General features: G+C 36.8%; 1 protein-coding gene across 4 annotated transcripts in view; it reads left to right on the plus strand.

Moving 5' to 3' along the window:
* The window catches only part of LOC126374161 (receptor-type tyrosine-protein phosphatase kappa), a 249,698-nt gene that overhangs the window by 119,884 nt on the left and 105,382 nt on the right, over positions 1-24,432 (plus strand). For 3 of the 4 annotated variants that reach the window (XM_050020632.1, XM_050020636.1, XM_050020633.1), the window contains exon 3: positions 9,651-10,230. In XM_050020632.1, coding sequence (XP_049876589.1) covers positions 10,035-10,230 — 196 coding nt within the window. In that variant the 5' untranslated portion in view covers positions 9,651-10,034. Of the gene's footprint in view, positions 1-3,092; positions 3,149-9,650; positions 10,231-24,432 lie in introns of those variants that run through there. The other variant, XM_050020635.1, reaches the window with a different exon arrangement.

Below are 24,432 nucleotides of genomic sequence, written 5' to 3' on the forward strand. Positions count from 1 at the left end.
AACGAGTCAAAGCCGACTAAAGTTGTTCGCTCTCGAAGCACTTCAAAGAAGATGGTGGCTACCTTCGTGGAGAAAATCGGTCATGTTGCGACAATTGCACTTGAAGATCGTAGGACGGTTAATGCAAATTGGTATACCACAATTTGTTTACCACAAGTCATCGCCGAACTTCGAAAATCTACCCCAAAGCGACGCATGATGATGCGCAGGAGTGCAGGATGCTGCACCATGACAACGCAAGCTCACACACCGCTCGTCAAACGATTATTTGAAGCAGGAAAACGTAGAAATTCTTGACCATCCTCCATACAGTCCTGACCTAAGCTCCAATGATTTCTTTACATTTCCTAAAATTAAAAAAGAAACTCTTCGCGGTCAAAGGTTCCAGTGCGATGAAGAAGCGGCCAACGCTTTCAAGTCAGCCATTTTGAACACTTCTACTTTGGAGTGGAATAAATGTTAAATAATACCTGGTTCGAGCGAATGGAAAAGTGTATTAAACTTCGTGGTAAATACTCTTAAAAACAATAAGGGGAATTATTGAGGAATTAAAAAGACTTGACCCTTCCAGAGACTTGACTCGACTTAGAGCCACGTATGCTTGTCCTAATTCAAACAATTTTGAGCCCAAATATACTACTGCATGGTCGACTGTGCTGCCCTGCATATGTTATGTTATGTTAGTGGGCTCTGTTTTCCGCATTTAGACTCTAAGGTGGCCCATTATGCGTGTAATTGTTGACTACGTAAGCCAACCTATCTCCTTCCAGAAGCTCAGAAGCCTCCTGGGGATTTCACAGGCTTCGCAGAGCGACCCCACCCAGCGATCCACTGTGCTGCCCTGCATATTATGGACGGTGGATGACAATGACAAAATTAAGGGCAACATCCTTCTTTCAGTCATTTTGTAATATCGTCCATCTTGGATTTGAAATTTTGACATAATGACAGTATTCTACTAGTGTAGTCCTATCTTTGATACCCATATTGAGGGGGTTGTGGAAAAATATGTAATCCCCCATTATGTACCGGCTGCCATCTTAGATTTATAATGTTATTGATTTTATTATATTGTATTGATATCGGAATTAAAGGTGCGTACCAAATTTCAGATCAATCTGACAACAGGAAGGTACTTAAATTGCAATATCTAATTTTGATACAAATATACCGTACGGGTTTAGCTAAATAAAACCGTTTAACCCTTTCACGGACAGAGACCATGGGTCATTGGTGGTTCATAATAGGTAGTATGGCACCTTGGAATCGGAACGTCCGTATACGTTCTGTCTTTGAAAGTGTTAAAAAGAAACTTTTACAAACAGATAACGGGTTGTACGCTATTATTTGTATTTTATGAAACTTTATTTCTGGCACTTCAGTATTTTAATAGCCATTTTTATAAATCAATTGAAGTAATAAGTAGTATAAAGAGGTATTAAGAATAATTATTTGCCTCTTACGTCTTTTTACCCATGTAAGATATTACAAAAACTTACTTTAAAGAATTTTTGGTGAACTGACATAATCAATCGATCACTTTGTAGGCAATTTTTACATAATGAGAGCAGATGTGTAAAAGTCGTTACAGTAACTTTTACTCCGCTAACATTACAGTATTATTATATTTAAAGAAATATTGTCGTTCTCGTATGCATTGTCGTAAGAGCTGTAAGTAATTTTGCTTCCAAATAATATTTTAACCAGATGGCGGTTAAGTAAATTTGCTTTACTGTAAACTGAAGTCATTTTTACGTAAGCGCCACTATATCCTAAAATAGCAATCCAACAGTTATGATATGTATTGCTGGACATAGAAAATTAAAAAACAATGTAACCTTACTTTGACATCATCTAAATTGGATAATTGGGTAAAAAGTTATGATAAAAAAACGAAAAAATGAAACTTTAAACGGCTTTTTCTCGAAATGGCCTTTTGGCGCTTACGTAATTTTGCCTTTCCAGTGACGATATTGTTTTTAAGAAAAAAACGGTACTGTCGACATTAATATCAACACTGACTCATTCTCTCTCACTTTGAGATAGCAGGTAATACGATCCGTTGGTCCCGGTTACTACTTACTGATTTAAGTACATAATCTTTACATGAGTCATGTCAGGGGCCTCAATAATAACCCTGACACCAGGGTTGATGGGGGTAGTAATCCACCTCACAACCCAAACGATACAAGAAGAAGAATTGCTTCGAGATGTTCGCTTTTTAATCCCCCAGGATCTTTACGAGTTGCGTTTTGCCAGGTGAAATGGCTGTAGCAAAAACGTCGTTATAAATAACAAGAAATGTTTTCACACAATAACAGCCGGCTATGGAATCTGCTACCTGAGTGTATCAGGCGGGCACCATCGCTGGAGTCCTTTAAAGGAGAAGTAAAGGCGCACTTTGTGAACTCTGGCTCCTCTTCTTTTATGTAAACCATCTTTCCTTTTTCCATAGTGTTATTATATTTATGTATGTATAATTATTATTATATTTATGTATAATATTTTATGTAGATTGTTCTTTTTATTATTTATTTTGTTAGAATGCACTAACCCGCTATTATTATACTTGTACAAAATTTTCCTGTACCCAAAGGTTGCCTGGAAGAAATTGCTGCTTGAGCAATAAGGCCGCCTGTTGTGCTTTTCTGTATATGCTGTCCTGATATCTGTATTTTGTGTCCATTGTGCTCAATAAAGTATTTTATCTATCTATCTAACAGCCCACAGAAAGCTAAACGGCCAAACAGATCTCAAACGATTAGTCCCGTATTGTTATGTCTGAGTCCCACACATTCCGTCGACGTCAGGGTCGCGTCACCAAGATTTTTGGCAACCATCCTACCGGACTTGCAATTGACAACACAGCTGATTGTATTTTTGTCGAATTCTACCAATTCTACCCATGGTAGGGTTATTCTACTAGTAGCTGATTAGTGTCGGACGAAAGCTCACGCGGAACACGCGCTGCGTATCGGAGCGAATTATACGATTTTATTTTTTTAGAATATTTTTCAACGTTCAAAATTAGAGTGAAAAAGTGATTTAATTTTTGATTTATTTTAATTTGGTTGTGATAAATAAAGTATACCTGTAAAGTAAAGTAAAGTGATTATTGTATTGCTGTGTTCTTCATTTGTTACATTTTGTAAGTATTTAATGCTGTATTTACGGTTTAAAGATTCTAATGTAATTTCGGGTTTATAGGTCCTTACTTAAGATTTCTTGTAAAATAAGTACCCACAATTTTACTATTACGATTAAAAAGCATCTAACGATTTTTTTACTTTTTTATAAACAAAACTGTATATAACAAAACCTTTCTCCTACATTATAAAAGGAAATTTTAAATACTTATGCAAACTTTTAACTTTATTGTTTGCAAATAGGTACGCCTGCCACAATATATTTTCTTTATTTTTTTAATTTATTTTTTTATAGTTACTTTATAATTTGATATAGGTACATTTATATGGAATGAGTAAATTATTCACATAATTTACATAATTTCTTTCACTTTGACATATTTTTCCTCGCCTTGTCAGTCCCTCTTGTTTGGAAGAAATCACTTTAGGCCATAAGGCCGCCGTTTGTAATGTACCTAGTTAAGTCTTTTTTGTAACTATTTTCTTCAATATTTTGGTGCAATAAAATATAATTTGAATTGGAATATTTATTATATTTTTTAAATCACATATTTTTTTAAAAAGTCGCGACTTGCTGGGCTGTGTTCTTAGTTGTGGGTATAACGCTAATTGAGAAAAGCCATTCGATAATTGGCACGCGTATTGGCAGCTTTTAAGTCGGTACAAAATCTGGCACCAAGCTGAACACTTTCTCCCATTAGCTACGACCCACACTATAGGTGTCTTTGACACTTACGTATATTTTTCACATCACTAATTTAAGAGCCACGCTCGAGCGCTCTTGTCGGTGTAGCATTCTCCATTCTTGTCTATCAAAGGCCAATTCCTTCACTTCTTTATAAGATACGACGTTTGCCTTCTCTTTAATCTGTTCCATGTAAGCTCTTCTTGGTCTTCCCCATCCTCTCCCTTACTTTTTTTCTTGGTTTTTTTTTTATTTGGAATAAAATACAGTGTTACAGGTTAGGTACCCAATATACTATGTGACTAAAATGTACCTACATTTTATATCAACTTAACTGGGTAAACCTGCCTTTCATTATCACATCCCTAGAGTTATAACGTTTTATACAGAGTCCGCTTACCTTACCTAAAGATTTGACAGGTCCAGTTTTTCATAAAAGCGACTGCTAGTCGGACCTTCCAACCCGCAAAGGGTAAACTAGCCAAGTACAGGTTTGGACGGACCCACCCTGCCCTGCCTTGCCTTTAAAATTGATTTCCGATTTTCATTCCTTTCTTATTTGATAGATAGTAGTAGATATTAGACACAAAATACAGAGATAAAGACAACATATACAGAAAAGCACAACAGGCGGCCTTATTGCTCATGCAGCAATTTCTTCCAGGCAACCTTTGGGTACAGGAAAATTATTTAAAATATTATTTATTCGTGTACAACTATTTCGTTGTCTATATTTCTCATTTTTTATCCATCCAATGAAGCTTATCCCTATGACTGCTTGTTCAGTACCCAATTCAGTTTCGTCGACCACTCTGATTCACGTAGTAAGTTTCCTCGGAGGTGTCCATGATATAGAGCTATTTATGTAATTCATCGTCGATACACCGTCTAGCCACTTAATAAATGATTGGGATTCTGTCCACACATATAAATCATAAGTTTACGACTATATCTGAATTGGGGTAGCCATCCATCGCAAGATGAACTAAGCACCCACTGAGCTTTCGGTTAGACCGTAACGCCGTCTATAATGGTCAAGCCAATTGTGTTAGTGAAAACTGCACTTAAGATATGTTAATAACCCATTGGTGCAACTCCGGCGGCGCTCCCCGTTTGAGAAGCAAGCCGGTGTGCCACGGCTTCAGCGCTCTCCATTTGTCCGGCCAAGTAGTTAATGCCATCTGCGGCAAATCTACAATAAGTCACGTCAAAAAAAAAGGTGTGCCACGGGACCACAGTGACTATTTAGATAGATTTATGCAAAAAATCAAACATTGGGCGTCTACCTGGTTGTATGGTCGATGTAATCATATTGGGTACTTCGGCCTCACTCCCACATCTGTGTTCATTCATAAATGTGCGTTTGGACCGAGATCAATGTTTACTGGCGAATCGGTATTTTCCTCTGAACTTTACTCATGGAAGTGGCATTCGAGGTTTGTTTTAGTCAGAGAATTATGGTTGTTGCGGAATTTTTTGTTAGTGAGTAAACACACACACACACACTCGCACGCATGCACGCATGCCCGTCGTTTTCTTATCCGCCGAAAAAGAAAGGGAGGGATGATTGACAACTGTTAATTTTAAAATTAATGAATGAATAACCTGGGCGAGTAAAATATGCATCTATAGCCGATATGTAACCTGTTTGATGTGTGCTATCAATTTAATTCAGTCGGGTTATTGGCCAATATATGTTTTTGGAGGATTGTTTAAATTTCTGGGGGGGTTAAAAAGGCCAGATCAAAACATTTCATATGAGACTATGGCAGAGAATATGGAGTTCCATTTGCTTTAATTTTGGTATACGTTACTTTGCTTCCTCCACATTCATTAGTCGTTAAATATGCGCGCGCTGGTTCACAGTAGTTCGTACTTTTTGAACCTTTTTAAGGACACCGCCAGTTTTCTTTGAATCAGCTGACAAAATTTCGGTTTCCAAATTAATCCAACTAGAATCGAACCCAAAACTTACGGTTTCGTGGTCAAACTACGCAACCATTAGGTATACCACAGAGGTCGTAATTGTAACCAGTAATTATTTTAAAATTTCCCAACGCGTTCCAACTTTCGCTCATTGTCACGTTTAAACACTTACGTATTCTAAATTTAAAATGTAACTGACGCGCGCGCAACGTCGGAAACGCGCGGCGTGCGTCCATCGGAAGTAAAATGATTCATGGGTCGTATTGGCTTGTATACCTTCCCATGTGGAGGTGCCTTTATAAATAGCTTTTTGTACTATCGCTACAACCAAATATGGACGTGGAAATGTTTCTTGCCCACGTCATCGACAGGTGCATTTTGCCAATACCGGAATCATCGCGCTAAGTTTCCCGTTTTCACAGAGTCCGCTTACCTAACCTGAAGATTTGACAGGTCCGGTTTTTTACAAATGAGACAGTCTGTCTGACCTTATAAACCGCGAAGGGAAAACTAGCCAATACAAGTTAGATCACATACCTCCAAAACGCATTTCTCGGGTATGTGAGTTTCCTCACGGGTGTTTTCCTGCACCGCTGAGCACGTGATAATCATTTATGATCCAATTTAAACATGAATTCGGAAAACTCTCTCAAGAATATGGCTGTCCTCATGATGTCCTTGACCGTTAAGCACTTGTGCGAAGTTTGTAGTTTCCTAGGTCAAAGATAAATTACGAAATTCTGATAAATAAATAAAGACACATCTAAAGGTGACAAAAAATGATTTATTTTCTCTAAAAAAATAAAATTACTGTATTGATCTCCTCAGTATGATCAATCTTAGAGTCCTTAATAGAATTTTGCGACATAATACTTTACTTCACGTTCCTCCTTGTCGCACTAATTATAGAATCAATAGCTTCTTACCTAGAACATTAAGATTAGTTAACAAGCTTAATACTGATACTCGCTTTGACCTATTTAGCAGTCGCGTTCAAAGTGTAAAAACCTTGCTGACCAAGGAACCTAATTTAATTTCTGGCTGTATCTGAGTCTGTATGGACATTTTAAAATGTTTTATGTTCACTTGTGGTAGCTTTTCATTGCCATTTGTTAGTATTTATAAGTATTCATTTTGTAAAAAAAAGCTGTAAACTACCCAAATAAAATAAAATAAAATAAATAAATAAATATTTAAGTTATTTATGAATTTTAATAAAGAAACATATAAATAATTGCGACATTTTTTCACGTTTTTCTATGACGTCACAGGTTGCTTTTTCATACAAATTCTATAGTAATTTCCTGTTTTGACGTTTAATAAAAAGTAACCGATTTGTAACTGGCGTGTATACTATAAAATTATGTCTCCCCCCCCCTTCGGGGATACATTTTAATGCTTTGTTGAAGTTATTACTACTGTAAAATGTACTTTTTAATACACCTCATTATTTATGTATTTAATTATATACTATACTACTAGCCTGTATGAAAATAATAAAAAAAAAAAACATACAAAAAGCATGAATTATGCGACGGCAGATTCTACATGATATTAACATAGAATCAATGACCGGAATCATCGTCCTCAGTATTCTTACGATGTCACTATCATCCTCTAGGCATACTTAGCAAATCATCCGTAGACACAATAGTATTCAGCCTGTTTATGGAGTTAATTAAATTATAACACACAACGTAGATAATTAATATACGATAATAGTGTCACAGTTCCAAATTACGAAATTATTACGCAAATAATTACTCCCCTGTTCATAATGAATTAGCCACACGTGGATTACATTTTGTCAAAACAACTTAGTTGTTTTTGTAAAACTTTACCTTTTATTGCACAAAGTCTCCTATCTCTATATATTTCATTATAAATAGCGATGATTCCATTATATCTATACATATATAATTTCATTATATCTATATATAATGGAATTGATGGACCATAAATATAATTAGAATTCTTCTTCTTCTTCTATCGTGTGGGTTGTGAGGCGAATTACCAACCTCATAAACCCTGGTGTCAGGGTTACTATTGAGCCGCCAAAGGCCCCTGACATGACTCATTTATAACGACTACGTACTTACACAGTAAGTAGTAACCGGGACCAACGGCTTAACGTGCCTTCCGAAGCACGGATCGTCTTACTTTCGGACAATCTGGTGATCAGCCAGTAATGTCCTAACCAAACTAGGGACCACAAAGTAATTTTTGTGATATGTCCCCACCGGGAATCGAACCCGGGACCTCCGGATCGTGAGCCCAACGCTCAACCACTGGACCACGGAGGCCGTTATAATTAGAATAGAAGTTTTCATCTCGAGCTCCTCCGTGCTTCGGAAGGCACGTTAAGCCGTTGGTCCCGGCTGCATTAGCAGTCGTTAATAACCACCAATCCGCACTCGGCCCGCGTGATGGTTTAAGGCCCGATCTCCCTATCCATCCATAAGGAAGGCCCGTGCCCCAGCAGTGGGGACGTTAATGGGCTGGTAATGATGATGATGAATTATAATATTACCGCCCATTCACTCTTTTCGCAGATCTTTCACTCACATTAATGAAATCTTGTTTTAAGTACTTCTATTACTCACCTGTATGTTGTTGAGAGAGAAATAGAGATATTTTTATTTTATTAACCACTGAATTCGACTTTATGAGTTTGAATTCATGTTTGGAATGTACAAAATTGTTATCACGTGTTTACCAAGATTTGTAGCCGGTTACTGGCGGGTTCGCCCCTTATTACTTGAACACAGCTGGCGAGGAGAGGGCAGAGGTGAGGTGTGTATATATATAGAGGTGTATATATAACATACACCTCTGCCTACAGGCGTAATGTTGCGTTATGTTTTACTAACAAATACAAATTCAAAGATATCTTTATTCAGTTGGTAACATAGTTACACTTTGAATCGTCAATTTTTACATAACGAACGTCTCATTCGCCTAAAACTACTGCAGCTTCTCACAACCTGTATAGCCGGGGATAAGAAGCTGCAAGAAAAACCTCGGCACAGGGCCCTAGACGTTTTTTTAAAAAAAATTACATAAAATATTTTTATACAATTGAGTATAACTGAAGGACGTAGTCCTCAACTCAGAAATGAAACAAGGGATTCGTCGATTAACTCGGATTTATTCTTCAATCGATCGTACTATATGATTTCTTTTTTGTTTTGGTTTTCCCCGAAGGGTAAGGCAAAGGGAACTATACCCATACAGCCATGTCTTACGTATTTTTTTTCTTGATGATTCATGAAATGATGAAAGATGATGATGATGAAACCTAAGCCCCCACCCTCGGAGTAGACTCCTACTCCGAACCCCAAACGAATTAACTCAAAAGTCCGCATAAACTTTCGAGTTATGAAGCGGCTTCCTGGCACGAAGCGAAAATAGGCAGACACACTTTGTTTATTGAATACTCCGATATAATAACACTCGCGAATGTCTTCCGACTAACTTAATGCGATCATTAACCACAAAACACCACTTCGTATTAATTATTTAGATTATTCAATGAAGAAAGCAACTGTCCCGTTCCCGTTTCCCGCCAAAAAGCCCTCGTACTATATGATGTCAGTTATCTATCCGGTCTGTCAATGTCAATGTTGCCAATATAATTGCAAAAAATAATCTTAAAATAATCGATCAACTTACGACATTGACAGGTACAAAAATAACAGCAAATTAAACGTATCTGTGTAACAGATACTCAGATCACTAAACGACGTATTATACTACCTAGCACAACAATCCAACTTGATAGAAATGAATAAAAAAGCTTCGTTCTATGTTTTTTATTCGCTCCCACTCCAACTTAAACGCTATTGTGTATGTAAATAATGATGTGCTATTAACCAAAAATTTTGTCTTTTCAGGTGGCGATACCCGCGGCTAAACCAAAATAATGCGCGAATTATGATACCAAGACTTTAAAAAATAAACATTTTATTTTCTCATTTAATAAGTGTCAAATTGTATATAAAATTGTATATATTTAAATGTTTTTTGATATGATAAATATTGTGCTTCTTATTTAGTGTCGAATTTAGTTAGACTAAATTTTAATATTCGAATTAAAATATATTATTACAAAAATATATAATCAAGAATCTAGTGTGTGTGGAAAATTTCTATAATAAAAAGAGTGTCGTAAAAATAATTAATAAAAAATGACGGTGTGCCATTAAAATTTTACCGCGAAAGCTTCCGTTTTCAAATAATAAATTATATATTGTGTATAGAAGTTATTTTCGAGTAAGATGTCGTCGAGAACAGGGCAGCGTGGTACCTCAGTGGCTACCAGCCAGAGGAAGCATCGCTCCAGGTCTACCACCAGGTATGACTTGGAGAAGAAGCCAAAGAAGAAGGACCTGCGGACCACGGGCACCACAAGTCTGGTGTCCATACCTAATAGCATCAAGCTCACTATGCTTAACAGCGGCCTCATTTCTTTTGGTGAGTTTTTTTTTTTATTTCTTTCTTTATCAAATTTCAAAAATCGAATCCCGTTTAACTATGTTACATAGAAAGCTTAGCCCCAGGAACTTTAATAGATCTTTATTTTAGTTTAGTGTTGACAATGATTGAAATATTAAAAAGGTCTAATTTCTAACTTTATTACTCTATTACTTTTTATGCGACGGTGTTCTTGACAAGTGGAAAAAACAACCAGCACTTTATTTCTACAGTTTACGACTAGTATCTAGTGAAGATATTAAAACTATATGTATACTTAATATGCCGCAGTTCCTTCACGCTGCTGCGGTTACCAAATTAAATTAATTTCCTTCAAATCAAAGCATCTATCAACATTCAATCCTACCGTAATCACAAATGTCCAAGAAAGGTACACACAGCCCTAAAATACAAAAGATTAAAAATAAAAAGTAAAATAGTCTTGGAAAAGTAGCGATTAAATGCACCTAATATCTTCAAGATAAAAAAATTTCAATAATAAATAAAAGTTGTCTTTTAACAAAACGTATTTATCAACACGACACATTGTAAACACAAAATGTACGCATAATTGCATTTGTTAAAACCGATTATGTTTGTTTTACCCTAAATACAAAACATTAAAAATAAACTTAGAAAAGTAGCAACAAAAAGCACCTAATCTCTTCAAGATAAAATCATTTCAATAATAAATCAAATTTGAATTTTAACAAAACGTATTTATGAACACGACACATTGAAGACACAAAATGTACACATAATTGTATTTGTTAAAACCGATTTGACCGCTAATGTTTATTTTACCGACCCTCTGGAACCCGTGGGACTGGAAACAACAGGGATCCGTACAATTATGACGCGCAGAAATAAAATATGCAAAACGAAGGGTTGTCGCCGGCTTATTTTAGTCATAAAGTTCATTGTAAAATGTTATACTTTTATGTCCGAAGGAATTTTTCACGAGTGAGGACTTGAATTTTATATAATTTGAGATTATACCTGTCATTTTCTTATCCACCGAAAAGGAAACGGACGGGTAATCGACAAGCATAAAATTTATGGAACACATGTAAATTTTAAGCACCAATCTAAAATAACCCTATAAAATTTTTTGCATTGGCTAATACCCCGACAGAATTAAGTTGACAGCACACGTCAAACGGTTCGCATACCAGATACCTTTTTGATTCGCCCGGGTTATTCATTAATTTACTCATTCTTCCTAAAACTAAGAGCTGTCAATCATCTGTCCCTTTCCTTTTCGGCGGATAAGAAAATGACAGGTATAACTTAAAGTAAAATTAGGAGGTGTCTGCAGGAATCTAGGCCACTATGTAACAAAAAATTTGATATCGACCTCTCATGTGCTATGTTGTTTTTCGATAAACACATTGAAACTTAAAAGCATCCCGTCAGATTTTCTCATTTTCCCTAGTGCCTCACATATGGGACATATACTATGAGTTTCAAATTTATTGCTACATAAGTGGTTCAAACACAGTGAACGTGTTAATTATGTACACAATAATACGTTTTGCTATTGAAAAATCTAGCCATAGAGGCAGCCAATCGGCTCGCGACACCAAACACTTCAGGACCCCGATACCGACCCCGCCGGCGTTATCGACGATTTCCCTCAATCAGCGCTTATCGCTATTCAAATATTTATCGGTTCGCGCCCAACTAGGCACCCTCAGGCCTGTTGTCTTAAACGTTGTACCGGGTGAGAGCCTTCAGCGCTCCCCATTTGTCCGGCCAAGAAGTTAATGCCATCTGCGGCAAATCTACAATAAGTCACGTCAAAAAAAAATGCTATTGAAAAATGACATTTTAGGTTTTGTAATATAAATTATAAATAAAAAAAATCAAATACTTAGCATTTCTTTTACAAGATTGAAGAAGTTTTTTGTTCTTATTTTAATATCCATTGGGAAAACACTAACCTTGGCAGCGACGAAGAAACGATACTGGGTAAGAAAAGTAATCACATTTAAAAATATTGAATGTTTTTTTTTTTAATCCTTACGCTGCACTAGAATAGCACTGCACTGCAGGTGTTACATTAAAATACTGAATTTTAAATTTCAACAGTATATATTTTAACAGCCTCGGTGGTCTAGTGGTTAGAGCGTTGGGATGACGATCTGGAGGTCCCGGTTCGATTCCCGATGGGGACATTGTAGAAATCAATCAATCTTTGTATTTGGTTTGATAAGGACATTGCAGGCTTGAATCACCTGATCTAATAAAGTGAGATGATTCCGTGCTTCGGAGGGCACGTTAGGACATTGGATATTAGCCGTAAAACACCTCCGCCAACCCGCAGTGGAGCAGCGTGATGGAGAGCTTCGGTTGATTGAGTATATAGGCTGTTTATGTTTTTGTATACATTTTTGCAATAAAATTACTTATAGCACAATTTTATTAAAAAAACTCTGTATATCGAATTAAAAAAAGACATTACTTAAAAACAGTTTAAACATTTCACTCGAATATTGAAAAATTCAATATACAATATTCCCAGGCCAACGTCCAGAGTGTTGTTGGGAAATTCTTTATCAATTTTGCAAAATTAATTTTATTTTCGCCCGAGCGTAATTAAATTTTCCCATCGAGAATTTATTTTATTTTGATTTATTTTATTGTGGATGATATTTTCCTGTTGTTGAAGAAATTATTGTGGTCCTTCTCCTCATCTAATAATAATATTAGCTGTCTTTCGGTTTGGACTAATCTCGAGAACACTGACCTATATTTCTCAATTTTTTTTGACGTATTTTTGTACATTTGCCGCAAATGACATTAACTACTGGACCGGACAAATAGGGAGCGCTGAGGGCTCTCACCCGGTACAACCAATTAATCGACCCTAGTGGGTCGATACCGATAAAACATTTCTCCAAGAAGGCTACTTTATACCAGTTTGGATCGATTGGCTAGTATGTAAGGTAGAATATAAATATAAATAGTTAGGGGCGGGCTTTTTGACGAGTGCAGTAAATAGCATTATTTTTGTTAACTATTTAAAAAAAAATAATTAAATCAATCACAACTCTACTTATAAACTAATGTATATCCATAGATGCAGTTTTGTAGAAAAATAAAAATATAAATTAAATCTTCTTCTATTGTGTGGGTTACGAGGTGGATTACTAACCTCGTCAACCCCAGGGTTCAGGGTGGTGTCAGGGTTATTATTGAGCCGCCAAAGAACCTTGACATAACTCATATAACGGATATGTTCTTACATCAGTATGTAGTAATTGGAACGGCTAAAACAGCTCGTTAGTGCCTTCCGAAGCACGGATCATCATACTTACGGACAATCGAGTGATCAACCTGCAATGTACTAACCACGGAATAGAAGAAAAAGGTTGGAAAGGCCCTCTTCTTCTATCGTGTGGGTTGTGAGGTGGATTACCAACCCCATTAACCCTGGTGTCAGGGTTACTAACATACATTTTGTATGAAAATCTCTGTTGCCGGTTTAACCCCACTTTCTTTTACTACTTACTACTCCTGCAAACAGATTATTTATTTATTTATTTATTATGGTACATCAACAGCAGTACATACACAAACACACAATATAAAATACACGTAGGAAAAGTTCCGGTATGCCTGCCAATTATAGACGCACACAACACTGATAATAAAAAGTATAAACTAAAGTTAGCTTAAAAAGAAAAATATAATAGCTTTACTACCTCTCAAATTCCATAGACACCTTTATCTACCGGTAATGTATATTTTAAATTTTCAATTTTATCATTACTTTTCGTATGATACAGCATACAAAAGTATTATTTTTTATAAAAATCTGATCTTAAGGTTTTTAGTTTTCCTGCAAAGATGGATCTCCTTGTATGATAGTCGATATGTGACTTCTTTCCCTCCAGTTTATATATAATACACAAGATTACCTTCTATACTGGGTGTTAGTGACATCGTAACGAATACTGAGGGGGTTGATTCAGACCATGATTCTGAGTTAAAATCAAGTGTAATTTTCCGTCGCAAAATTCATGGTTTTTTTTAGTTTTTTTTAAATATTTTCAATTCTATACTTTTGCGATGGAAAATTCCACTTGATATTAACTCAGAATAATCAGATGAATCATCCCTCTCAGTATTCGTTACGATGACACTTACACCCCGTACAAGTACATATGGTAGCCATATAAGTAGGTATAGGTGTTAGTGACACCGTAACGAATACTGAGGGGGATGGTTCAGACCATGATTCTGAGTTGATATCAAGTGGAATTTCCTGTCAAAAAATACATGAAAATTTTTCTTTTCTTTTTAATTATTTTCCAATCCATACTTTTGCGACGGAAATTTCTACTTGATATCAACTCAGAATCATGGCCTGAACCACCCCTCAAAGTTTTCGTTACGATGTCACTAACACCCTGTATACGTATTTATTTGCTCATACTTGTATGGCGCCAGCTCCCTTAGCCCTTCCAACGTCTTCCTTCTATTCCGCGGTCCTAACCAAACCAGGCTTACAAAGAGTTAGTCCAATATAAATTCAGTACACGGTAAAATAAATAGTTTTAAAAATGATTCCAGGTACTTATACAAAATATTCATCTGCGTGGTATCCATGCCGTACACAATAAAATATTGTTGCGCACTGAATATTTTATTTTGATTATTTAAAAGTCAGATCGGATTATAGCTCTAAATAAACTCGAATCGAAATCACGTGTCATCGAAAAACATCGCAAATTTGTGTAAATAAATGTAATTTTACAATCGGTATTACAAGGCTTTTAATTCTCAATGTTCCAAATTCAAATTTAAAATTGAATTTAACTCGTGTTTTGTCGAACAAAAATTCAGATGTCTTTCGACTTTTTGAATGAACTGCAAATTAGCATTTGTTTCTGTTCGAAAATACAATGATTGCTGGGACTAAGGGTGGTATTAATAAACTAATCTCAGCTTCGAGACTGCCCTCAAGATCATGTCAATGTGACAGTTCTCATATAAAAACAGGGACTTGAGCATGATCTTGAGGGCAGTCTCAGCTGAGATTAGTTTATTAATACCAATCTAAGATAAAGATCGATGCTTATGACGAAACCTTCATTTTTTGAAGTCGGTAAAAAGTTAGTTGTTTATTCACCTTGAAGTGGGCTTAATTTGTTTACTTGCTGAACTTGTTTACATCCCCTCCAGATAGTATATAAGGAAAATTCAGTCGTGTTCAAATTGCACTTCGAAATCAAACATGGCTGACTGTCGTAGAATTTATCTAAATTTATATTCAACGTAAACATCTTTTATTCTTTATGACCAGTATGTTTATAACGTTTTCTATCATTTTAATACTACATAACATAAACTCACGACTATAAATATCCCAATTGGGGTAGTCAAAGGTACATTCATCGCAATATGAACTAAGTACTTACTTACTTATGAACTAAGTACCTCACTGGGGCTCGGTGGCGCAGCGGTTAACGCGCTCGGCCTGCGATTGTTGAAGTTAAGCAACTTTCGCAAAGGCCGGTCATAGGATGGGTGACCACAAAAAAAAAGAGTTTTCATCTCGAACTCCTCCGTGCTTCGGAAGGCACGTTAAGCCGTTGCTCCCGGCTGCATTAGCAGTCGTTAATAACCACCAATCCGCACTGGGCCCGCGTGGTGGTTTAAGGCCCGATCTCCCTATCCATCCATAGGGAAGGTCCGTGCCCCAGCAGTGGGGACGTTAATGGGCTGGTGATGACTTCACCGAGCTCCCTGCAAGAGCCGTAACGCTGTCTTTAATAGTCGACCCAACTATGTTAGTGAAAACTGCACTTAAGATAAATTAATAACTCATTGGTGCAAGTCGGTACCGGTAATCAAACCGGCGCTCCCCATATCAGATGCAAGCCATTGTACTACAGGACCACAATGACTTCAAAAATGCTTCTTTAATGGTGCAGATGCTGCATACTTCATAATTCCATTTCTAAATATACCGTCGAACCTTTTTCACGTTATTTTTAAACTATTCTTCGTTGAAAAGATGTTAATTTAAAAATGTATCCTTTAGAGTTCTAAATGTAGAGAAATTTCAAATTTTTGCATATAAGCACACTCCAGTAATAAAAGCGGTCTGGTTTGCGTAAATAATATACACAACGTAACGTATACTGAGGGGGAAGATTCAGACCATGATTCTGAGTTAATATCAAATGTAATTTTCCTAATTAAAACACATAATAACGGGTTCTTACCGCGTTTAAATGGGGATATGAGACTCCCAATTAATTATTGTAATTTTCCGTCGCAAAATGCATTTCTTTTTTAATTATTTTCAATTCTACAACCCTTTGTCACTTACACCCCGTAAAAATACGTACAGGTGGTGTTAGTGACATCGTAACGAATACTGAGGGGGATGATTCAGGCCATGATTCTGAGTTAATATCAAGTGGAATTTTCCTTTGCAAAATTCATTATTCTTTTGTTTTGTTTTATTATCTTTATTCTATATTTATTATCATAACTTATTATATACAGGGGTATAATAAGTCATGTCAAAAAAAGTTAATATTTAGTTTGTTCGAAAATTGCATCGTTTGAAATGTATATGCCTCTATATATATATATATATATATATATATATATATATATATATATATATATATATATATATATATATATATATATATAATCCATACAATATCAACATAAAAAAATAGCGCAGACCATTCCTCTTGACCTAGAGCGGGCAACAGCCTGTACTATTTTCATCTGCGCCGCCCGCCCAACGTGTGTCTGCCGCCCATACGCCGCCTATTAACATTATTATTATTTCGTCTAACAGAAAGCTCGGTGAAGTGTGAGTACTTCGTTCATCTTGCGATGTTTGACTGACTGGATATAGTTGTGAGCTTAAATTATGTTTGTATTTATGTATGTTTGGAGGCACTAGTCTCATAAATCAATTATTATTATTCAAACCCTTATTACTACATTTTTTTAATACATGGTTAGAATGTGTGGTAGCCCAGTATGAGTTTGGGGTTATTGGTTTATGCCTGTGCTAGGATTCGAATCTGTGATCTCATAATGAGAGTGAACGTTCTTCCAATTGAACTAGCAAAAGTCCTCATACCAGTATCAACATATTGTCTAATGTAATCAAGCCTACAAGATCCCACTGCTGGGCAAAGGCCTCTTTCCATTTTAAAAAAGTATTTCGAAAAACTAAATTCGCGCAAAAACAGTATATAAAGCGAAGGTTGGTGGTAGGGCTGACAGAGGAAGACCAAGAAGGACGTACATAGACCAAATTGGAGATGTCCTCAGGAAAGGTTTTGTACGATCTACTCTGAACCGGCGTGCGTGTATGAAACGATTGATAAATGTGGAGGAAGCAAGAGAAACCAGGGTCGGAGCAAATGTCTTCCAAAAATTCCTTAGTGTCTGCTTACTCCGGTGGGAAATAGGCGTGAGTTTATGTATGTATGTATGTATGTAAATTGTAAGTACTACCCTTCAAGCTAATGCTTCATGAAACGTCTTATATATGTGTAGGAATGGTAGGCTGAATGAAACGTTACGTAAAGGTGTGTGAAAGAGAGAGCGACGATTGAGCGAGAGAGAAGAGAGGATTGCGGAATGACAGGTGAATGGCAGATGGTTGTTTAAATAAGAGAAAACGTAAAAAAATATTAAACGTATAAAATAAACAAAGGTAAAGAAAGAATAATCGTTTCCTTCATGCTCTATCCCACATATGTGGCTCATCATATTTTTTAATCAGTTAAAAACTATAGAGGAGATATATTTATATGGAACAAATCCAATATGAAAGTTTTATTACTCTGTGACGTACGAGCTTTGTATTGGAATATGTTATTGGCTATCCATACAAAGGCATTTCCAACTAGTAGTAACAAGTAACTGACTTTAATAATCATGCTTCTATCGTGGACTGAGTGCATAAAACCAGCATCGAACTTGCACCAATGAGTTATTAATTTAGCTTAAGTGCAGTTTTCACTAACACAGTTGGGTCGACCATTATAGACGGCGATACGGCTCGCCACCTATCACGTTGGTCTAACAGAAAGCTCGGCGAGGCGTGGGTACTTAGTTCAACATGCGATGGATGTATCTCTAAATTCCTCAGTTGAGATATAGTCGTGACTATTATGTATGTATGTAGGGTGGTGGAATAAAAATAAAATCACTTGGAAGTTCAACGTAGTCCTATATTTACTTTTTCTTTTTAAAAAAATTAATCAAATCAAATATACTTTACTAACTAGAGAGATCTTTGTGTGTGCACTCCCATATTCAATTTCAAGCATCTAACTTATGCAATTTACATTTTTTCATACAAATGTTTCTTCCAGCTAACTCCCGTTTCCGTAGGAATTTTGCAATATCCTGTTGCAACTAAGCTTTAAGTTAACTAAGGTACCTGCATGCCAAATTTCAAGCGTCTAACTTAAGCGGTTTAGATTTTTCATACAAAAGGATTTTCCCGCTAATTCCCGTTCCCGTGGGAATTCCGGGAATTCCTTTCTTAGTGCACCTCTACGGTACCTAAGCTACGTCCCTTCCAAATTTCAAGTACCTACTTTTAGCCGTTTAGACTGTGCGTTGATATGTCAGTCAGTCAGTTTCTCCTTTTATATATTTAGATTGCACAGAACTACATTTAAACAATCAGACATAACACATTAATACAGTACGATTTGGGCGGCCTTATTGCTCTAGAGCAATTTCTTCCAGGCAACCACCAAAACGAAATAAACATTTACAAACAACTTGGATGCGGGATGGTGCAACAAAGAAATAAATACCTTAAAGTAAAACTAAAGTTAACACAACACCATCAATCTAATCCAGAACACGCGCTTCTAATGTCTAACCACCGCCATCTTCCTTCCCCTCCTTCTCTCTCTCACACCCCACCAGGACACGTTCATAAACTTCACTTCAAACACATCACGTTCATAATAATCTTTCATTCCCACATGTATATGAGTAGCTCACGTTGAGCTGCTTATCTTCCCGGGCATGTTGTAAACATTGGCGACTGAGGTATTAAGTCTACATAAATTCCGTACCCACTCAACTGCAACATGTATCCATGCGTGAATATTCAATTTAGACAAGCTTGGGGCCATTTATGCAGCCACCATATGCTCCAATGGCGATATTTACTCAAAGCATAGAATAAGATATAATACTACGTACAGAACGGCTACTCTCCGCACCGCACCAATTGGTACCCTGCGCCGAACTAGATTTTCCTCACCCCCTCTGAGTTTTACTTTAGTTACAGTCCGGACACTTCATGCAATCCGTGCAGTTACAAAAACAAATGAATAATCTCCATGTTCATCAATTATTTGATTTATGGTATGGCAAAATTTGAATTTAGAACTGAATAGTCAATTGTTGTTTTGTTCTTTTTGGCGGGAACGTGAACGACATGGTTGCTTTCTTCATTGAATAATCTAAATACTATAATAATCGCATTAAAATAGTCGGGAAACTTTCGCGATAGTGTTGTTATATCGAAAAATCCAATTTCAAGTGTCAAGAAGCCGCTTCGTAACTCGAAAGTACGTAGTCGGTCCCAAAGTTCTGTCACAGGCACATTATTTTTAAATTTCGAACATGCTTTTAGAAAAATTTTATGGCGTTCCATTTTTGAATGTTTGACAATTATTTTAAAACAAAAAAATGATCATTTGCCGTGATTTATTACGATGGAGTGGACCTTGAAAGAAAACCGAATCGCAATTTTAGCGTTGCATCGCTGTGGACACTCGCCGAGTACCATTTTCAAGTTGCTCAAAAATTTGAAAATAACACTTAGGTTTGTGTATCGTACCATAAATAGGTATAATGAAGTCTCAAGTGTTGAGGACAAGAAAAGAACTGGCCGGCCTCGCTCCGCAAGAACACCAGCAGTGATCAAAGCGATAAAGGCGCGCATACGAAGAAATCCTGTCCGAAAACAGAAACTGATGGCTTTGCAGATGGGGGTCAGTAGAAAAACAGTCAAAAAGGTTTTAAACGAAGACCTTAAGTTGCGAGCATACAAGAAAAAGAGTGGACACTTACTTAATGCCCGCCTGAAAGCAATTAGACTCAAAAGATCCCGGTTGTTATTAAAACGGTACGCGAGAAACCGACACCGTGACATACTTTTTACAGACGAAAAAATTTTTGGTATAGAAGAAAAGAACAATAAGCAAAACGATAGAGTGTACGCAGAGAACTCTGAAGAAGCAGGAAAAAAAGTTCCGCGGGTTCAACATGGGCATCATCCATCTTCAGTGATGGTCTGGTTAGGTGTCTTACTATGGGCCAACGGAGGTTCATTTCTGCGAAAAAGGTGTCAAAACCAGTGCAAAAGTGTACCAAGAGACGGTTTTGAATCGGCTTGTCAAAGATCTGCCCAACACGCTGTTTTCAGGACATCATTTCGTGTTCCAGCAGGATTCTGCGCCTGCACACAAAGCCAAAACTACTCAAGCCTGGTTCGACCATCAAAAAATTGACTTTATTAGACACGAAGATTGGGATTCCTCAGTCCGGACCTTAATCCTCTGGATTATAAAATTTGACAGGTCTTAGAGAACAAGGTCTGTGCTAAACCCCACAAAAATTTGGCGAGCCTGAAGTCAGCCATAATTAAAGCCGTCGCTGAAATAGACATGAATATGGTGCGTGCTGCGATAGATGACTGGCCGCGGCGTTTGAGGGAAGTTATTAAAAACAAGGGAGGTCATTTCGAATAATTTTAAGTTATTTTCATTTCTTAATAAATATACTTTAAATTGATATATAAATTTTTATAAACTTATTGGTACTTTTTATTTTATCACTATTTTCATATATGACAGAACTTTGGGACCGACTACGTATATGCAGACTTTAGAGTTAATTCATTTGGGGTTCGGAGTATGATTTCATCATTCATCGTTATCACTTTTCATCATTTCATTAGTCATCAAGAAAAAAATACATAAAACTTGGCTGTACGGGCAGTTCCCTTTGCGTTGCCCTTCGGGAAAAACCAAGACAAAAAAAAAATTGGTTTGTTTTCATTTCCCGCGTTAAAATAACAACACAACAAAAAAGTAGGTTAGTTCTAAATTTAAATTCAGGCACACGATAAATCAAATAATTGATGAATATTAAAATTAGCATCGTTTGTATTCGGAACTACGATGATTGCCGAGAGGAGCACTCTACTTTTCTTTTTTATTGTACCCACGTTTAAACACGTCGTACGAAAACTGTCCAACAAGACCAGTGCCGTGTTTATCAAAACTTACAAGTCTACACGATCACAGGCTACAAGTTACTCACAAACTAAGTACGTGTAAATTACGTTTATCAAAAAAAGTAGAGGGATTGTAAACATTATTATTTATTATTATTTATTTTATTAAAAAATAAGTACAGTACTAAGCAATAAGTACATGTAATTTATATGTGTAGTTTTGATAAATAGCTCTACATTCTTGTAATAATGAAATTTTTTACAAGAAAACTTCTTGTAATACAGGACTTGTAAATATTGACAAACAGGGCACAGGAGAGAACGTTTCAAGTCGAAACAAGATAAGATCGCAAGATGCTCGACAACACCAACGCCCGGGCTTTTCATCGGCCATATCTGATGGCTTGAAAATAGCCATACTACTTCTTATGTATTACAACGTAGGTGTCTAGTTTGTCCGGCATTTCATTTGGTTTTCATCAGTATTATTATGAAAGTTTAGATACCTATATATTCGTGGTAGCTAGTAGAATATACAGTGTGTTATTTACACCGAAGGTGGCGAGGGCATGATTCAGCTTAGGATTCTAAGTTAACAAATTGAATTTTCCGTCGCAAAAGTGTAGAACTAATAATTTGAAAAGCACTAAAATTTTCATGAATTTTGCGTTTAAATTCCCACTTAATATGAACTCAGAATCATAGCGGAATCGTCCCCCTCAGTTTTTGTACGGTTACTAATACTCCGTATATAAAAGACTCACTTAACTTTAGCTACCAATCCAATCGATCACTAAAGTTTGTCCAGACAATATAAAAGGTTTGTTAGTATCAAGTTTGCTTCAGTAGCGGCACACCTCGGACACGTCATACAAAAATCTCATTATTACGTATTGTCGCCTAACGGGTAAGTGCGAGAGAGACAAACAGTTCGTGCGTCCCCCTTACTCTTTAGCGGCTGACGGCCATTGAAAGCAGAGGGGGTGAAGTCCGCGCCCGATATGAATTGATGCGGGGCGGTACGTTACCGTTCTATTCGTAGTATAACATAAAATAAACTGCCTATATACGTCCCACTGCTGGGCACAGGCCTCCCCTCAATCAACCGGAGGGGGTATGGAGCATACTCCACCACGCTGCTCCACTGCGGGTTGGTGGAGGTGTTTTTACGGCTAATAGCCGGGACCAACGGCTTAACGTGCCCTCCGAAGCACGGAATCATCTTACTTTTTCGGACAATCAGGTGATTCAAGCCTGAAAAGTCCTTACCAAACAAAGGACAGTCTCACAAAGTGATTTCGACAATGTCCCCATCGGGAATCGAACCCGGACCTCCAGATCGTGAGCCTAACGCTCTAACCACTAGACCACGGAGGCTGTTCTATTCGTAGTATTCTTATTTATTCTATTGCTTGTCTTTTAAGTTTGACGAAGATAGTATATAGGCACACCCCGGATACTTCACACAAAACTCTTTTCCGTTTTACACATATACATTGACGTAATCGTACACGCGCATCTATGTGTGACGTCTGACGCCCATACGATTGAAGACTAAAGTAAGACCGAGGGGGTGAGGTAAATCTAGCTCAGTCGATGGTGGGGAGCGGGGATGTACGGTCTCGAACCGCACAGAATTTACCTACGTCATGCACAACCTACTTTCAGGCTGCGTGACTATTTCACTTACTTAGTAATAATCTTTAGTGTAATAACTAATCTCAACGTAAGCGATACTCTACCTTAATTCTATCTTGTAAACTAAATAACTGAATAATTATCGTCTTATATTGCACTCGTATCTTTCATTAACTTACCTTATCAACTATATTAAGAGAAGTGGGTGTCCAGTCTTAAACTAAGAACGGGCTCCTACAGGGGAGTTACCCACCGTTCTTCTATGGTATAGGTAAAGTTTATCAACATGAACCGCTAGCGGAACGAAGCAACCTAAATTTAAAACTAGAAGACATTTATCGAGGACGTGTCGATTTCTCCACCACCCTGTCTAATAGGGACCGATAGGGCTTTCCATGCTGTTACTTTTGTAAGTATCTTGGAACTGTTTTAGTGAAGTAAATAAGAGTATTGTTAAGAGAATGACATAAAGTGACATAAGGGGAGACCTGTACACAGTAGGGGGATGTAGGTAGACTATTTATGTTATGTTATTTTTAGCAGTAACATAACATAAGCTCACGATTGCATCCCAATTGGGGTAGTCAGAGGTACATCCATCGCAAGTTGAACTAAGTACCCACACCTCACCGAGCTTTCTGTGTTTAGTAATACACGGTTAAAAAAGCCACAATCAAGCAATTTATCTAAAAAAGCAATATTGCAATTTGATATTTGCACATATCCTTGTAAGGCCGAGAGGGTTTGGATTTTAAAAGAACATTCGGTCTTACGACTATATAAAAGTAAATGTGCAATGCAAACAAATTTCAAATAGCAATATTGGTTATTTAGAGGAATTGCTTCGATGTGGGGTTACCCTATATACTATATTAACTGTGTAACTGTTACTTTTGCACTTGCCTAGTAAAGCTTCTAGATGATTCCCATCTCTACTCTCAAATCGCAGTGCCGACGTTTATATATTGCTGTACTTTATTTGTGCCCTCAGACATGTCACTGCCTCTGTTGGGATCTCACGATATCCAGTTTGGATAGCAACTGACTAATGTGAGTCGTTAATAGCACTAGTGGGGATAATGTTCCAGTGTTTTGCAAACAAATGCCGTGATTTGTCATTTATTCGATTACTTTGGTGTGAAATGGTGACAATAGATGGTGCTATCCTTAAAATAATTTAAATTATTAAATAAAATTATTTATTTCTTATACCGGGTGTTAGTGGCATCGTAAAGAAAACTTTGGAGGATGATTCAGACCATGATTCTGAGTCGATATCAAGTGGAATTTCCTGTCGCAAAATT

The sequence above is a fragment of the Pectinophora gossypiella genome, chromosome 17 (genome assembly GCF_024362695.1).
Source record: "Pectinophora gossypiella chromosome 17, ilPecGoss1.1, whole genome shotgun sequence".
Taxonomy (NCBI): Eukaryota; Metazoa; Arthropoda; class Insecta; order Lepidoptera; family Gelechiidae; genus Pectinophora; species Pectinophora gossypiella.